The sequence below is a fragment of the Cebus imitator genome, unplaced genomic scaffold, assembly GCF_001604975.1.
Source record: "Cebus imitator isolate Cc_AM_T3 unplaced genomic scaffold, Cebus_imitator-1.0 Scaffold32, whole genome shotgun sequence".
In the NCBI taxonomy this organism is placed as follows: domain Eukaryota; kingdom Metazoa; phylum Chordata; class Mammalia; order Primates; family Cebidae; genus Cebus; species Cebus imitator.
The window spans coordinates 3,147,004-3,164,858 of NW_016107347.1; the positions used below are offsets into that span (position 1 = coordinate 3,147,004).

The following is a 17,855-nucleotide window of genomic DNA, read 5'->3' on the forward strand; positions in this document are numbered from 1 at the left end:
ACCACTGGGGATTCAGATAAAAGAAGAATGAAAGAATGATATTTTTGTCCTTGGATTTAAAACCAGGCCAGGCCCCCATCTTGTCATATTTGACTATGAATTTGGTCTGTCTGATTCTAGTCCTGCCCTCTGCTCTGTCCTCCACCTGCCACCAGAGTGATGATTCAAAAGCATAAATCTGATCCGTCTTCTTACTTACCTCTGTTAGCCTCTTTCTCAACTTCCTTCCCCTGTCCCGGAGGAGGTGTTTGACTTTATTAATGTGTCTTTTGGTGCCCTTTTCCTCCTGGCACTGGTGTGCCCTCCAGTCATGTGACAGAAAGGACCTTGGCAAACTTCTCACTAATCCTGGAATGCACTGCAGTGTTTTCATGTGGCATATATTTCCCTTGCACTTTGGCACCCAGCTCAGATGCCACTACCTTCGTGAAGGCTTTTTCAATACTTTTACCTTCTGAGAGGGCTTAGCCTTGCACTTTGCACCTCACTGATTTCGTATGCCATTATAATGATTAGATATGCATATTTATTTTAGGATCATCAGCTTAGGACAACTTGTCAGCTATGTCTTACTAATCTCTCCCTCACAGTTTCTGTCCTACTATCCATTATGTATAATAGGTACTGAAAAAAATGTTGATTGAAACCATAGCATATGTTCTAGTTACCTTTCTATGTAACAGATGTTTCCAAACCGCAGTGGCTTAGAACAATAATTTTGTTTTGCTCACAGAATCCATGGGTTTAGAATTTTGGGGAGTAGGGGTACAGCAGGCATGACTGGGACCTTCTCTGGGAAGTTCCAAGGCTGGGGGCAGTTCACAGTGGAGGCTCGTTCACACTCGTGGCGGCAGGTGGAGCTGGCCGGCGATTGGGAGTTCTGCTGGTGCTCTGGATAGGAACACTTACCCAGGGCCTTTCCATGTGCCTTGGGCCCTCCCACAACATGGCCTCAGGACCGTTGGCTTTCTTACTTGGTGGCTCAGGGTGCCCTGGCTGAAATGGAAGTTGCATCGCTTTTCATGACCTAGGCTTGGAAGTCACACAGTGTTGCAAACCTGCCCAGATCCAAAGAGAAGGGAATTATTCCAGCCTCCACCTCTTGATGGGAGTGTGGCATGGTCACATTGCAAAACAGCATGTGGGAAGGAGATACTGTTACTGCTGTGTCTGGAGAATACAACCAGACACACCGTGTGGGAGAAATTAGTTCCACAGCTAGAGTTAGTATCACTGCTATTGCTGCTACTGCAACTGGTGGCTAAACATTTATTGAGCACTTATTAAATTTTAAATGTAGCAACTCATTTAATGCTTCCATAGCACTGTGAGGATTATACCACTTTACAGATAAGGAAACTGAAGTGCAGAGAGGCTAACTAACCAGCCCAAGGTCTTATAGCTGCTGCCCATGCTGTAGGAAGTCAGTGAAGGGGGAGACCTAGGAATTCACTCTGATCTTTAGGTTTGCTGCTGGATTGTGGTAGTGCATTTACCACATGGGAGTTGATGGCTGTTTCAAGAGCCTTTTTTTTTTTTTTTTCTCTATTCTTCTCTTTCTCTCTCTCTCTTTCTTCTCCCTTTCTTTTGTTCCTTCTTTCTTTTTTTTTTTTTGAGACAGGATGTTGCTCTGTCACCCAGGGTGGAGTGCAGTGGCGCCATCATTGTTCACAGCAGCCTCAACCTCCTCAAGGACTCAAGGGATCCTCAAAGGACTTGTTTTTATTTTTATTTTTTGAGATGGAGTCTTGCTCTGTTGCCCAGGCTGGAGTGCAATGGCACTATCTCTGCTTACTGCAACCTCCGCCTGCCAGGTTCAAGCGATTCTCCTGCCTCGGCCTACCGAGTAGCTGGGACTACTGGTGTGTGCCACCATGCCAGGCTAATTTTTTAGGGACCGGGTTTCACCATATTGGCCAGGCTGGTCTCGAACTCCTGACTGCAAGTGGTCTACCTGCCTCGCCCTCCCAAAGTGCTGGGATTACAGGCGTGAACCACTGTGCCTGGCTTCAAGAAACATTTTTGATGAAAATACGGATTCAGATAAGGTCCTTGCGCCTGTGGTCTTGGGAAGCTGAACCTCGAGCTGTCCTGATTTTGTGGCTTCCCTTGTGCTGTCTGGACCTTGGCTAGACTGTCCCTTCATGGCAGTGACATTGACCTAGTGGGCTAGAGTGCAGGGGCATGATCTTGGCTTGCTGCAACCTCCATCTCCCAGGTTCAAGCAATTCTGCCTCAGCGTCCTGAGTAGCTGGGATTACAGGTGTGTGCCATCACACCTAGATAATTTTTGTGTTTTTAGTAGAGAGGAGAATTTCCCATGTTGGTTGGGCTGGTCTCAAGCTCCTGACCTCAAGTGATCCGTCTGCCTTGGCCTCCCAAAGTACTGGGATTACAGGCGTGAGCCACCGCACCCAGCCAGTGCAGGTGACCTTAGCCAGCTTCATTTATTCCCTAACTCCTTGCCTCAGGTTCTGCATCTGTAAAGTGAGGTCACTAGGAGTATTTACCTCAGAGGACTGCTGTGAAGGTTAAAGCTGGTTATACCAGCAGAGTACTTCGCACAGTGTCAGTTACCTGCCTGGGGCTCAGTAAGTGCTGGCTGTCCTCATTGGAAAGGTTTGAGTGTTGTGTTTTCTTGTCATCTGATCTGGAAAGGGGTCAAACAAAGAATCTTTTAGCTCATGCTGCTTCCTGTCCTTCTTTGGCTGAAGGCTGACTGGTGAGAATCCCCAGAAATTGTCACCAATGAGCCTGTGGAAGTGGCCTTCCTAACTGCTTTCTCTCTGGAGCCTTTAAGTTCCAAGAAACACCTGTACAGCATGCTGTGGCAGCTCAGCTCAGTGCCCATTTTAACTTGAGACTGCACAGATTCCCCATCATTTCTTTTAGGATCAGGTGGGCCAGAGGATCCACTCAGTGCTTTATGACTTCTCACTGATAATCACAGAGCACATTCAGTGTGAGCCATGGAATAAGAAAACTCTCAGTCACATTCTGTGTCGTGAGAAGGTTACTTAACCTCAAAGACCATTTCCTTGGCTGGTAAATGTGGCTGTAATGCAGTCGACCCCATTCAGCTGTTGTGAGGATTAAGTGATGTGATGTATGCAGAGCAACTAGGGCAGTACCTAGGAAAGTACTACTCATCATGATCATTTATGTTCAGCTTAGAAACCATAGGGGATGATAGAGAAAAGGTATTGAGAAAAGTAGGAGAGGAGAAAATCACCCATATTCTCACCATTCAGTGACTCAGCCTAGTATCATCCATGTTTTGTTTGGTTGTTTTTCATGTGTAGGATTTTTTTTAAAACCAATTTTACTGCGTATGCAGTTTTGCATTTTTAACCCAAACTTAATGTTCTTTTTAATGCTCTTGTACTTACAAAGATTTATCCTGTTTTTAGATTGATATCTCACATTGGCAGAAATGTGATGAAATTTTAAAATATTCATTTGGTCGCTTTCACAGTATTATTTGATCTCTACAGTCTCCTGTGAGATTGCTACGTGGTGCACTGTATTATTTCCGTCTTATAGATGAATGATACTGGTGTGGCTGAGTTGCATGCAGAATGAATTTTGATGATTGTTGAGGCCACACTGGAAGAGTAGATTAAAATGGTGAGGTAGATCCCTCTGACACTTTCACATGCTCGGTCGTGCATCTTGAACGTGTAAATTGGATCCTGTGCCTAAAGATATAGGTTCTTGAGCCAAGGCATATTTGAAAAATTGCATGAGAAGCTGGCTTTCCCAGGCACAGTGACCCCTCCCTGCTCACTAACTCCTGAATCATACCTCCTGCTCCTAGCCAGGTTTGTCTAGGACTTGAGCACAAAGAAAAAGTGGGAGCATCTTTGAACAAGAAATATGTTGAAAAACTAGTTAAGTGGTATCATGTATTTGCGTGATGGGCGATTTCAAAACTCAGTCTAGAAGGACAGGACCTTGCAGATTGACAATTGATTGTCTGATGCAATATTTCTTAATCTTTTTGGGTCTTGAATTCCTTTGAGAATCTTTTGAAATTTATGGACTCTTTTCCCAGAAGAACACACTCGTGTGTGTCACAGTTTTGCATTCAGTCTTAGGGCCTGCAGGTGTCTACATTAGTTATATATTGGTGTAAAATAAAAAGCCCCAAACTTAAGGCTTAAAGGAAAAAGGCTTAAAGGAACTGTTTATTATCTCACAGTTTCTGTGGTTCAGAAGGTCAGTAACATCTTCACTGGGTACTTCTGACTTGGTGCCTCTCAGGAGGTTGCAGTTAAGATGTTGTCTGGGGGGCCAGGTGTGGTGGCTCATAGGGGTAATCCCTGCACTCTGGGAAGCAAAGCTGGGAGGATTTCTCGAGTCCAGGAGTTTGAGAGGAGCCTGGGCAACCTAGTGAGACCCTATGTATTAGTCAGTCCTCATATTGCTTTAAAGAAATACATGAGACTGGGTAATTTATAAAGAAAAGAGGTTTAATTGTCTCACAGTTCCACAGGCTGTTCAGGAAGCATAATGCTGGCATCTGCTTGGCTTCTGGGTTGACTTCAGGAAAGTCATGGTGGAAGGCAAAGGGGAAGCAGGCACGTCTTACGTGGCCAAAGCAGGAGCAAGACAGAGACAGGGGAGGTGCCACACACCTTTAAACAGTTGGCTTTCAGATCCTGTGAGAACTCTCAGGAGAACAGCACCAAAGGGATGGTGCTAAATCATTCATGGAAGATCCACTCCTATGATCCAGCCACCTCCCACCAGGCCCCACGTCTAACATTGGGGATTATAATTGAACGTGACATTTGTGTGGGTACACAGACCCAAACCATATAATCTCATCTCTCCAAAAAAAATAAAAAAGTTAGCCAGGCATGGCGGTGTGTGCCTATAGACCCAGATACTCAGGAGGCTGATGTGGGAGTATCACTTGAGCCTTGGCGGCCAAGGGTACAGTGAGCTATGATTGCACCACTGCGCTCCAGCCTGGGTGACAGAGTGAGACCCTGTCTCAACAACAACAGAAAGATGTCTGGGGTTGACATTATCTGAAGGCTTGACTGAGTTGACTGAGGTTGGAGGATCCACTTCCAAGGTAGAATCTATTTCCAGTCACGTGCTAGCAAGTTAGTGCTGGCTGTTGGCAGGCAGCCCCACGTGGTCCTCCCCATACAGCTGCTTTGATGTCCTCATAATATCGTGCTGTCTTTTTATGACCTAGCCCTGGAAGTCACATCCCACCATTTCTGCATTTCCTACTGGTCACACAGGTCAGTCCTATTTAGTGCACAGGGCAAGGTCTGAGAGGGGAGCAGCGCAGACTACCCATGCCCTCTCCTGGTGCACCACGCTCCCAGCACCCAGAAGCTCTCCTAACTCCATTATTTAGGGTTTTCATATGGGGTTTCATGACCTGGGTCTGACTGATTTTATCACTGACCAATGTTGATTGAATCAGTCTGCAGTCCCCCTCTTGTCCCTGGAGGTCTAAGGGTGGGACGGGAAGCTCCAGCTCTAAGCGTGGCCAGCTCCTTTCTTGAAACTGCCTCAGCGTTCAGCTTCAGTCACCTTGTTAGCATCACCACTGGAATGGCCAAAAGGGGCTTCTTATAAATAACGAAAGGTAGTCCCATTGCTTAGGAAGTTACAAGGGGTTTAGGAGCTCAGTGCTGGGAACTGGGGACAAAGTATATATATATATGGACAAACACCAAATATATATATATATTACTACAATAGTGAATACAGAAGAAGTTTTATATAGCAAACATGCATTATTTTTATTTTTGGCTAACATTTTTTTCTAGTCCTAAAACTGGTACATACTAATTGCAGAGGACTGGGACTGGCGGAGGGAGTAAAATATTAAGAAAAAAATAAAAATCACTTGCCATTCTATCACCTAGTATTTTTTTTCTAGTCCTTTTCATGCAATTATGTATAACATTTTGATCTTTCTTTTTATATTAGAGAAATTATATTTGCTTGTCGCAGAGTAATCCAAAGAGTACAGAATGTCCAAAGTTGAAAACGTTATTTAAAAAAAAAAAAATTGATGCTTGCCTGGGAGGAGCCTTCTATTGTAGCTTGAGAGGGGAGATGGAGGGTCTGTGGAGTCAGAGGATGGGGAGATGGAGAGGCTGTGAGTCAGAGGATGCCCTGGTCAGGGCTGGGGGCCTGTGTGTATTTGGAGACAGCTGAGGTCTGCACAGCAGGGGTATTGCCATTAGAAGGAAATGGGGAGGGGGTCTGTGGAAAGGGATTAAATTGCCAAGAAGAAAACATTTGTTTTTATGTTGAGAAGCATTATTTTCAGGGGTCAGAAGCCCTTTGTGGGGCAGAGGGAAGGTAAGGAGTTATTTAATAAACAGGTGCAGCTGAATGTGTGTCGTTAAAGTGCAATCCAGTATTTATTTATTTGTGAGGGTTTTTTTTATAACCTGCTTCCTGCCTAGACAAGTTGATTTGACCCTGCTGCCCTGGCTCATTCAGGCCACTTAACACTGTTTACCTTTGGGCGGGGAGGACATGCTGGGTCCCCTGGCTGAGTGATTTTGTAAGGTCTGTAAATAGGATGCATTCTGATTAAACTCATTATTGCACCGCAATAGCCAGTATCTGAGGGGTTTCAGCTGTTTTCTTTTGCACTGGGAAAAACTAGAGGAGATTAAACCTTTCTTGAACCAGTGATTGGGTCTCTACAGAAGAGAGAAGCTTAAAGCTAGTGAGAGCCTTAAGATAATTTCATTTGAGCACTTGGCGGGCACCATGTAGGTAGATACACTTTAACAGTGCTTTGCTACACCTGATTTGAATCATCTAGGGAACTTTAAAAAAAAAAAGTCTTAATTAATCCTAGGACCAGTTATGTCAGGTGGGGACCAGGCACTGTTATTTTTTTTAGAGCTCCCCAGGTGATTTCCGTGTAGGCCCAGGATTGAGAAGCAGTCCTTGAAGATGCTGGCACCCTGACCTGCCTCCAGCCTTCTTTGCAGGGATTGGATGGGAGCATTCTTTGCAGGGGTTGGATGGGGGCGTTCTTTGCAGGGGTTGGATGGGGGCGGGCGGTGTTGGTCGGAGTTGCTCTGTGGTCATAGAACACTGCAATTCAAATTAGACCCAACATTACGAATGTAGTTAAATTTGTTTTCAAAGTGTTCTGTGTTTCAGGAATACTGCAAATATTTGATTCAAATGTTACTCTGTGTGTGTGTGTGTGTGTGTGTGTGTATACAGTCATGTGTCACTTAATGATGGGGGTATGTTTTGAGAAATGTGTCATTGGGCAATTTCATCCTTGTGTGAACATCAGAGTATATTTCCACAAACCTAGATGGGATATATCTTTTCATTTATATATTTTCATATGGAAAATCAAATGTCCCAGCACCATTACTGAATATCAGTAATTTCCCCTACTTGATCTGCCATGCCAACATTAAGTGCCATATATTAGATTCCTATGTATGCTCCGTTATACGGCTAGTGCTCGACTTACAACCACGGTCGGGACTACGGACCCGTCGTAACACAATTTGGTCGTAAGTTGAGTAGGCTATATGTACAGTTGAAATGGTGTACGCGGAGATGGTAGTGCTGCCGGAAGCTGGTCCGCACTGTCGTACGCCCAGCTGGGCAACGTTTGTGCTGCCAGACGCGGAGCAGTCGTGGCTAGCGATTGTGGTCGTAAGTTGCATAGGTGGTAAGTCGATCAATACCTGTAATCTTACACGATCACTGTTGTACATGTGTTTCTTCATTGACTGAAATGTTATTCAGTGCATGATTGTACATGTAGTAAAAATGTTACACACCGTATTTTCACATACTGATATTACTAATGAATTGTCCTCATAGTGACTTTAAATATCATAATTAATGTCATCAACTGGAATGTATCAAATAAATTCACATACCAGTTGTTCTGTTTATTTCCTCCCCCTGCCAATTTTTTATTTTTCCTGATGCTGCCGAAGCCAGTATGGGTTCTGTGTAAGATTTTGTTTGTGAGGAAAGGTTCTGCATGAATTAAAGTTTTGTAAGCCATGGGCCTTTCATAATAGTATGGGCTGTTTGGAGGTCTGTCGTCTTGCAGATTAGATCAGCTTACACTGAGCACAGTACCCCCTGGGCTGGGCTGAGAGCCGCACTCTACTAGTATTTGAGCTATCCTGGATATTTAAAAAAGCAGTCCTTGAAGTTGCTGGTGTGCCCTGACCTGCCTGCAGCCCTCTTTGCAGGGGATGGGTGGGGGTTGGTTGTAGTTGCTCTGTCATAGTGATAGTGCTGGTGAAGTGGATTCACCAGCTGGGTCCACTTCAGAGAGGCATACGCTGGGGCAGCCACCATTCCCATTTGTGGGGGAAAGGGGAAACTGTCACAAGAATGGGCCGCAGCTGTGGGTGGAGGTGGGTGGCCCGGTGATGGTGTCATTGTCAAGAGGCCATTGAAATGTCCTTAAGCAGTCATTGGCCAAATCCTATCCTCTGCGGATCCGGAGCCAGAGGATGTCTTAGCCAGCAGCTCTTTACTGAGGACTGATTGCGGGCCAGGCTCTGTGCTAGGGGCTTTCCAGATGTTTTCATATTAAATCTTTTCAATAATCCTATGAGGCATGCTTTATTATCCCCATCTTACAGATGAGAAAACTGAGGCTCGGTGAGGTTAAGTAGCTATCCAAGATTACAGTCAATAACTGATGAAGCCAGCATTGGAACCCATGCTAGTCCTCTCCAAAGCCTTCTTAGCAATCATTTGAGAGATGAGGAGATCAAGGTCTGGAGAAGAGCAAGTTGTCTGAGATGACACAGCCAGCTCTCATTGGTGGCAAAGCTGCTGCTGGAACTCCCCTGCTCTTTTCACAAACTGCAGCGCGTGACTGCTGCCGAAGGGGAGAGGCAGGGGTGTGCCCCTCCCACTTTCTGAGTGGCTCAGGCACCATCAGGGCTGAGTTGGCATGAAATGAGAAATTAAATGCACCATGCCACTTTAAGAAGAACACGGAGAAGGCAGACAGAAGTGACCTTGAAGAACAGTACCTCAGCCAGAAGGCAGGAGGTCAGTGGGGGAATCTGAGTGGGAAACTCAAGAGTGGCCTGACTGTCCTTGTCACAGGTTTGGCGGGGCACTGTCAGTTCCCTCCTTTGTTAGTTTGTGGGAATCTGGGCATCAGGGATCTGCTTCAGCTCTTCACATTTGTATTTGTGTGTGCTCAGCTTAAAACCATAGCAGGCGCAGGAGCTCAGTTCTGCCTCCATTTATGGACGGAAGAGAAACTAAGGAATGCTCCTTGGGGTGATGTCGGGGAGTAGCTACATGGGAAAATGAAGGGTGCAGCACCAGAAAAAAAGGTACTCCCAGGACTCCCTCCCACCAGTGCTTGGACCAAGGAAGAAGCATTTCATTTCAGCCAAATTTCTAGATGGTTGCTTTAATTTGTTTTCATCTCAATCTGTGCCAAGGATTCAACTTTTCCTGCTCATTTTATTAAAAACTTTATAAACAGCATTAATAAATAGATGTAAAACTGCCACATAAATGACAAACAAAGGGACTAAATGAAACTCCCAAGGGTCAGCTGTTGAATAAGTAACAAAACCATATCTTTTCGTGATCAGATTCCCACATATGCAAATTAGGGACAGTGCTTTACCACAGAGTATTTTAATTAATATTTATAAATCACAGAGCGCCTTTGGAAGGGCCAGTAAGCTATTTATATCATTATCATGTCACACACATAACAAACCCTTTGGAGATTGCTGCCTGCTTTGCATTTTGGTCTGAGAAGTAAGTGAACATGTTGCGTGTGTTTCTCTTCCTCGTAGGTGTGGTGTCAGCACAGCGGCAGGTCACCGTTCAGGAGGGACCCTTGTACCGCACGGAGGGCTCTCACATCACTATCTGGTGCAATGTGAGTGGCTACCAGGGACCTTCTGAGCAGAATTTCCAGTGGTCCATTTACCTGCCTTCAGCCCCAGAGCGAGAGGTGCAGATCGTCAGCACCGTGGACTCTTCCTTCCCCTATGCCATCTACACCCAGCGAGTCCGCGGAGGGAAGATCTTCATAGAAAGAGTCCAGGGGAACTCGGCCCTATTGCACATCACAGATCTTCAGGCCCGGGATGCCGGGGAGTATGAATGCCACACACCCAACACTGATGACCGGTACTTTGGGAGTTACAGTGCGAAGATGAACCTAGTAGGTAAGGAGACACTGTTTTCACATGGCCAGCGCCAGGCCTGACTCAGTTCTTTAGTAGTGGAATTTTGCTTTATGCTACACATTTGACTTTTTAAAAATCCCACAACTCCCCACATATTTTAGGGGTCAACAGCTAGCACAAGTAAACTAAATTTCTGCGTTCACTTGTAAATAATAGATGGTTGAGGCTGAAACTTTAAAAAAGTCTAATGCAGATGTTAAGACATTCATAAGTTAACTAACCCTTAACTGGTGAAAAGGGATATGAAATATAAGGCAAGAACATTGTGGCTGATGATCTGAATGACAAGGAAGAGAAGACCTATGACATCAGTTGGAAGAGAGGAGAAACCTCTCGGGAAGATAGGCCTTTGGGCAGCTCTGAGACCCACGGGGTGCTGCTGAAGCAGGAAGCACATGTGGCTCCGAGTTCTTGCTCAAACCTCGTACATTGCAAGTCCTTTGGCTCCATGTGTGAGGAACTATGACCTGGCTGTCTCCCTTGTTGCTCCTTAATGCTGAAGGAGACATGAGGAAGAGGGAGGTGGGAGCTTCCGACGTGGGCGGCACTGGTCACCGTGTTTGCCAGTGTGAAAGGGCTGTTCTGTTTTTCTGCCTGTCTTCATTTCCAGTTTGTATTATCACAGCTCAGCAGTGGGTGTTGCTAATTCTTTTCTTAATACAAATACTATTATTTGTTTATTTTTCCTTTCTCTAACAAGTCTGGGTCCCAGCAGGCGACCTTTTTTTTTGGGACAGAGTTTTGCTCTTGTTGCATAGGCTGGAGTGCAATGGTGTGATCTCAGCTCACCGCAGCCTCCCCTTCTCAGGTTCATGCGTTTCTCCTACCTCAGCCTCTTGAGTAGGTGGGATTACAGGCGTGTGCCACCATGCCTGGCTAATTTTTGTATTTTTAGTAGAGACGGGGTTTCTCTATGTTGGTCAGGCTGGTCAGTCTCAAACTCCTGACCTCAGGTGATCCGTCTTCCTCAGCCTTCAAAGTGTTGGGATTACAGGCATGAGCCACCACGCCCAGCTGTTCCCAGCAGGAGACCTTTAAGACCCAATCCTTGGGTGAGAACAGGGAGAAAACACATATTAGTTGTGACTAGGGTACTCTCATCAGACAGGGAGGTGGTGCTACTTAATCTCCAGAAAGAGGCAAGCAAGGATCCGGGTATGATTCTGGGGGATCACAGAGGAACTCTCCTCTTGCCTGGATCTCTCCACACTGTGGCTTCCTTCCAGCGAGGACCTGTTTGATAGATGAATTACGTGAAAATTAAACCTACTAAAAATAGGGTATGATGATGATTTTCTCTACTAAAAACGGTTTTTAAAAACATAGTCTCTCCAGGGCTGCCTTTCTGAAGTAAGTTGTAGAAAGGGGGTGTGGGAAGGAGAGAAAGGGGAAAATAAGGATGTTGTCTAGAAAGGTAAAACTAAAAGTTCCAGGAGGCATTTCCATTTGAGGATCAGTCAAAAGTGAGGTTAAAGTATCTCAGAGCAGTGGTAGAATCAATAACAAATGTTATTTGACCTAAAAGACAATTGTTCAAAACAGTATTTTCAGGGAGTTCATTGATTATGTAATATGAAATACACCCCATGTTTTATCCAAGTGTTGTTAAAATACCAAACAGGTAAGTGTAAGTACCAAAATAATGCATTTCGAGATCCAAACAGAAAACTCTTTCTGTCTATGTGCATTTGGGGCTGTCTGTGGCTTTGAATCAGTAGTTCAGGGATGGCTGTTAGGGACGCAGTGCAGTGATGCCTGCATGGAATGGGAGCTTAGCCCCTGGGAGTCTCAGATTCTGTGGCTTTGTGACTGCAATCTCGGGACATTTCTGTGTTGCAGTGATCCTAGACTCCCTGCAGACCACTGCCATGCCCCAGACTCTGCACAGAGTGGAGCAGGACCCGCTGGAGCTCACTTGTGAGGTGTCCTCAGAGACCGTTCAGCACAGCCACCTGTCTGTGGCCTGGCTCCGGCAGAAAGGTGGCGAGAAGCCCGTGGAGGTCATCTCCCTGAGCCGAGATTTCGTGCTTCAGTCCAGCAGCGAATATGCCCAGAGGCAGAGCCTGGGGGAGGTGCGTCTTGACAAGCTGGGGAGGACCACCTTCCGCCTCACCATCTTCCACCTGCAGCCTTCCGACCAGGGCGAGTTCTACTGCGAGGCCGCTGAGTGGATCCAGGATCCCGATGGGTCGTGGTATGCTATGACCCGAAAGCGTTCCGAGGGAGCTGTGGTCAACGTCCAGCCAACTGGTCAGTGTCTCTGAGCCTCTTGTCCTGTCTTCTACCAGGTGGTGAAGGTTGTCAGATACTGGGAGGGTATGGAGACTCCTTCTTTGGGCACCTCTACCAGGGCAGCAGGTTTTCATGTGAAGTTAAAGCCAGTCTTGTATACAGCCAGAGGAAGCTGAGGGATGTGCGGGGCATGGGCGTCCTAGGACGTGAGTCACAGGTGGGTGTTGCAGATTGAATCCTGCTTAGAGACCTGCTATCTTTGACCTACAGGGTGTTTACATTTTCTTGAATTAGAAACCCTTTTTAAAAATTGGGAGTTTTCCGAGAAACCATTTGCATCTTAAAACCCGGGGCTTTCATTCCCATTAGCCACAGTTGCTGCCCCATTTAATGACGTTGCCTTCCTCAGGTACCCATCTGGTTTCATTTCCAGAAGACATTTGAGATAATGAGACTTCCATCCAAGGTCTAACAGTATGAACTAGAGACATTTTGGCTTAAATTACTGTTTTTTTATCTAATAATATTCTTGGGTGAGATTTTGTAATTTCCAAAATACTTTATCACATATTACTTCACAGTCCCCCAGACGTTCTGTGAGGTGAGTAGGTAGTAGGACTCCCATTTTGCAAGTGAGGATGCTGAATGCAGTTTACTTTATGTTGGGGCCGAGGAGGAGTCATAGGGCAAGTTGATGAGGCCAGTCTGAGAGTACCAGGTTCCACTGTAGATATTTTCTTGAGTGAAGACCTGGAAGGGTTCCTGAGGAGGTTACATGATTTCTTTTTTAATTTTTAAAAGAAATTAAGCCTACAGCACCTGGTACTCCCAGGTGGTCTCCCATCCAAGTAGTAACCAGGCCTGACCCTGCTTAGCTTCCGAGATCAGATGAGATCGGGCGCGTTCGGGGGGGTTCCATGATTTCTTTAGAGCTGAGGCAAAATGGTGGTGGCTCAGTCAGCAGAAACCCTTCCCAGCTCCTCTTGGTATCTCCTGTGGCCCCAGACTCTACTCCCCAAGCTCCTGAGCCCACCAGGCTCCAGGCCAGAGCTGACAGCTGTCGCTGGCGCTGGCTACCTCTGCTGGGCTGAGGGGCAGGCTCTCACGTGGGCCTTCAGCTCCCCCAGCTTTGGTGGGAGCGGTTGCTGTGCCATCACTGAGCTGCAGTGAGTGGCCTTAAAGCCTTTCCTTGTGTGGATACTCATTTCTGGTGAGGGCTGTGGTGGTTCTGCTGAGTGAGTGGAGGTGTAGCTTTTGGGATAGGAGCTGGGGAGTCTGAAGTCTCAGTACAAGTGGGGTCCCTCTTCAGGACCTGTCTCTTGGTCTCCCTGCCCCATTGGCTGCACTCACTTGTCTGGGTCTTTGCATACTTCCTCTGCCATTCTAGAGCAGTGCTTCAGACTCACCTAACAGTACACATTCTGGGGCCTCGTCCCAGAAGTCTTCAATCAGAGGCTCCTGGGATGGGACCTGGGAAGCTGGATTTCCAGCACGCTTCCCAGGTGATTCTTTTGTTATCTACATTCTTTCAAGCATAGCTTCTAGGGCAGAAGCAACTTTCTGGACATCATTTTAGTAAGTCATCTAATGGGTGTGAGAGCTTTTACCATAGGGGTTGCGTTCCTGCATGGGGAGAACTTTATCTGCTCTCTAGGACATTCAGCAGCTTCTGGATCTTTCAATATTAAGAAATCTATCCAAGGGGCTTTATTTTATGTGTATCCTTTCCCTTCCTGGATAGTTTTAAGATCAGCTTCAAAAGTTTGGGCCAAATTTTGAGTCTTAATGCATTTAAATTAGGTTGCATCAGTTAATCTTCTTTATTTTAATCTTACCAATTTGGAATTAGAACTTTTTGAATTTACCCTGAAAATGTATCTAGACTAAGCCAGCAAAGGGAAAACTGAGTGGAAAAAAAGGTTGATGACTTCACTCTCCATTCCTGTGCTGTTCAGGTTCAGCAGTTGCATCTCCAACTCTACCCTTTTCTTAGTTCATTTCAATAAACATGTAGTCCGTCTCCACAGCATTGAAGGTGTGATGGTGATAGGCATTAGGGGCTTCAAAGATGCCTAGCCCTTAGGCAGACCTGAGAACCAATGGCCAAGTAGAATGTGCTAAGTGCATTGATAGCATTTGTTTAGAGTGCTCTAGGAATACAGGAAATAGGAAGTGTTCTTGCTCTTCCTATTTTCTCTGAATGTGAGGGTTGATAAGACAAATCCAGGAAAACCATTAACTTTTGTGACTTGAACTGAGTGTGGAAGCTTGAGGAGTCAGCAGGAGGAGAAGCATAAAAGTACAGAAGTAAAAGTGTTTGGTATATTTGGCAAGCAGAAAGAAGTCAAGTCTGATTAGATGTTGTGTTCCGGATATGCGTGATGAGAGGAAAGGCGGCCGGAAGCCCCAAATGCTGTGATGTAGAGCTGGGGCTTGACTCTGTGGGCCAAGAGATTTGAAGTGTTTTTGGAACCCTGGGCGCCCCTCAGAGGTGCCTAGGAGGTTAGCCATGGGTGTGTGGGGTGTTCATGTGCAAGTGAGCATGCCCAGGAGTACAGGAGAAGGCATGTGAGGGCCTGGGTGGGCCCCCCTTGCTTCACCTGAATGTTTTCTGTGTTGGGCATCAAAAGATTTTGTATGAATAAAAAGTCCTCTTCCTTTGCCCCCTTCTCAATAAGCAGAATCCTTGTCTGCTTGAAGAATGCTGGGGACAGGGATGAATGGGTAAGGTCTTGAAGATAATGGGAAATGGCAGTCTAGGGAAGGCAGGCAAGGTTAGAGCTAATGAATCTACGTGGAATTCAAACGTCTCTGCCATGGGATTTTCCCCCTCGGTGTTCTTTTTAGAGGAACAGAGCTAGAACTGGGCAGTGGTCACAGCTCCAGTCTCTAACCCTTAACTCCGTTTTCTTCCCCCTGACTTCTGCCCTGGGTGTCTATGAGATAAGATAGCTGCCTCATGAGATTACCAGCCACTGCACACCAGCACACAGGTTGTAGTGCTGCTGTTAGTGGTGGCGAGTCCGTCTGTGATCACCCCCTCACGCCTGGTTCAACACCCAGCTCAACAAAAATCAGCCGGATGTGGTGGCTGCCCAAGAGGCTAAGGTGGGAGGATGGCTGGAGCCCGGGAAGTCGAGGCTGCGGTGAGCCCTGATCGTGCCACTACACTCCAGCCTGGGCGACAGAGCGAGACCTTGTCGCAATAAATAAGTAAATAAATAAAAATTTTAAAATAAATAAATACAAATTGAAAAAAACACCTAGCTCTCCGGAGGCTGCTTGGGTTTAGTGATCATTTCAGAGGATGTCTGGCTTTCAGCGAAAGTAGGTACTTTCCCACTAAAGTACCTACTAAGTACTTACTAAGTGCGAAAGTACCTACCAGGGTTTAACCAGGCGTGAGAGTACTTAGTAGGTACTTTCCCACTAAAGTAGGTACTTTCCTCCTAAAGTAAAAGTACTTAGTAGGTACTTTAGTGGGGAAGTACCTACTTCCCCTGAAATTTACCGGAAGACTCGATCTGACAGGTAGTACACTAGTGAACAGACATTAGTTTTCATTTTTTCTATGTGATTCTGTTAGGGTTTGTCTTACCCACGTCTTGTTTGTAGTATTCACATGGTGGGTAGAGAGGGAATTGTAATATAGTCATCTTTGAGCATTTGTTAGGCCACTCTGTAATTTTTTTTTGCACAGACCTCAGTGGGGTCAGTTTTACAATATCTGCTAAAAGTATTTATAATGCTGTTGCTTAAATGGAGTTCTGAGTGCATATATCAAGGCGAGGTCTTTGTGATCTACCATTTGAGTGATATTGCTAGCTCCTCACTGACCTGGGGGGCTCATCTAAGACGTCTAAAACATTGGACTGAGGCCCCTTCGTCCTAACTGAGGTAACAAGTTGTTTAGACTGTCTGGGCTGAACTCGTTTTGAATTCTCTCTGTGATATCCAGGGGTTTCTCTGGACCTCAGATGACCTGGGTCTGAGCTGGATTTTCCTCTCAAGATCAGCGCTGTGGTCCTCCCCGCAGTTAGTATTGTAAAAAGGAAGGGTAGTGGGAATGTGCTGAGGTGGTTTAGCTGGCGGGGGCCCTCATTCATCCAGGATGTGTCTCTCTCCTTGTTCTCCCAGACAAAGAATTCACTGTTCGGCTGGAAACAGAGAAGCGGCTGCACACAGTGGGTGAGCCGGTGGAGTTCAGATGCATCCTGGAGGCTCAGAATGTTCCCGACCGCTACTTTGCTGTCTCCTGGGCCTTCAACAGCTCGCTCATTGCCACAATGGGCCCTAACGCCGTGCCTGTCCTCAACAGCGAATTCGCCCACCGGGAAGCCAGGGGACAGCTTAAGGTGGCCAAAGAGAGCGACAGTGTCTTTGTGCTGAAGATCTACCACCTCCGCCAGGAAGACAGCGGGAAATACAACTGCCGGGTGACTGAGCGAGAGAAAACCGTGACCGGGGAATTCATTGACAAGGAGAGCAAGCGTCCCAAGAACATCCCCATCATAGTCTTCCCCCTCAGTAAGTAGAGAGACGTGCTGCTTTCTTCTCCTGCGGTTCAGCATCACTTCGGGGAGGTAGGGGGAGAAAGAACGGCGTAGTGAGGGTGAGGGGAGGGCAGGTGGAACCCTCGAGGTTGGTGCAAGGCTGGAAGAAAAACCACTGGGCCTCTCTTCCCTGTGTAGCCCACCTGCCTACAGGTAGCAGGCTCCTCATAGCAGAGGATCAGGATCAGGGGCTTGTTGGCAGGCGGGGGCTGGGCATAGGCCTATCCGAGTGCTAGCAGCCCCGAGCATACACAAGCAGAGCCAGCTCAGCTTGGAGGGAAACCAGGAATCCTAGAAGGCTGTTTGCTCCTGTGTGGAAATCAAGTCCCAGAAGAAGTGGGTAGATGCCTGCCTTGAAGTCTTACTTAAGGAGAGTTGGTCTTTTATGGGAGGATTTTAAATCATAAAGTGCATTATTAAGGATTTGCCATCTGGGTTTTTCAGGTATAAAGTCTGGCATTTCCCTAAGTGGCTCTTCCCTGTTGAAATTGCGTTTCTAAGTCAGTGGATGGGACCTCTCACGTTCCTGGAACATAGCCTTTTAAGCTTAGCTGATTTCTGAGGCTGCCTCTGGGCCCCTGACCTCCATGGAGGCTGGCGTTGTGTGGGTGGGTAGTAGCCATTGCTAGGGATTCCAGAAACTACCAGTGTTTGCTTGTGCTGTGTTTAAACATTCATAGTATCAAGATATTCTTCTTAATCCCATTCTCTCATACTTCTGTTTTTAGTAAAGAGAATAAAAACTTAACAATGCTCTGATTTTAAACAAGTGGTAAAGTTTTGAGACTAACCTTTAACCTTTTCTCAGCTGCTCAAACTATTCTTCTTCTGAGCCTTGTAATAATTTCCTTTACAT

At 46.2% G+C, this 17,855-nt stretch overlaps 1 protein-coding gene and 1 pseudogene across 4 annotated transcripts in view; one reads left to right on the top strand and one right to left on the bottom strand.

Annotated features, from left to right (window-relative positions):
• The window catches only part of IGSF3 (immunoglobulin superfamily member 3), a 95,433-nt gene that overhangs the window by 44,602 nt on the left and 32,976 nt on the right, over nt 1-17,855 (top strand). For all 4 annotated transcript variants that reach the window (XM_017524188.2, XM_017524190.2, XM_017524189.2 and 1 more), the window contains exons 3-5: nt 9,816-10,193; nt 12,054-12,464; nt 16,584-16,973. In XM_017524188.2, coding sequence (XP_017379677.1) covers nt 9,816-10,193; nt 12,054-12,464; nt 16,584-16,973 — 1,179 coding nt within the window. The remainder of the gene's footprint in view (nt 1-9,815; nt 10,194-12,053; nt 12,465-16,583; nt 16,974-17,855) is intronic.
• Nucleotides 13,254-13,369, bottom strand: LOC119470507 (annotated as a pseudogene).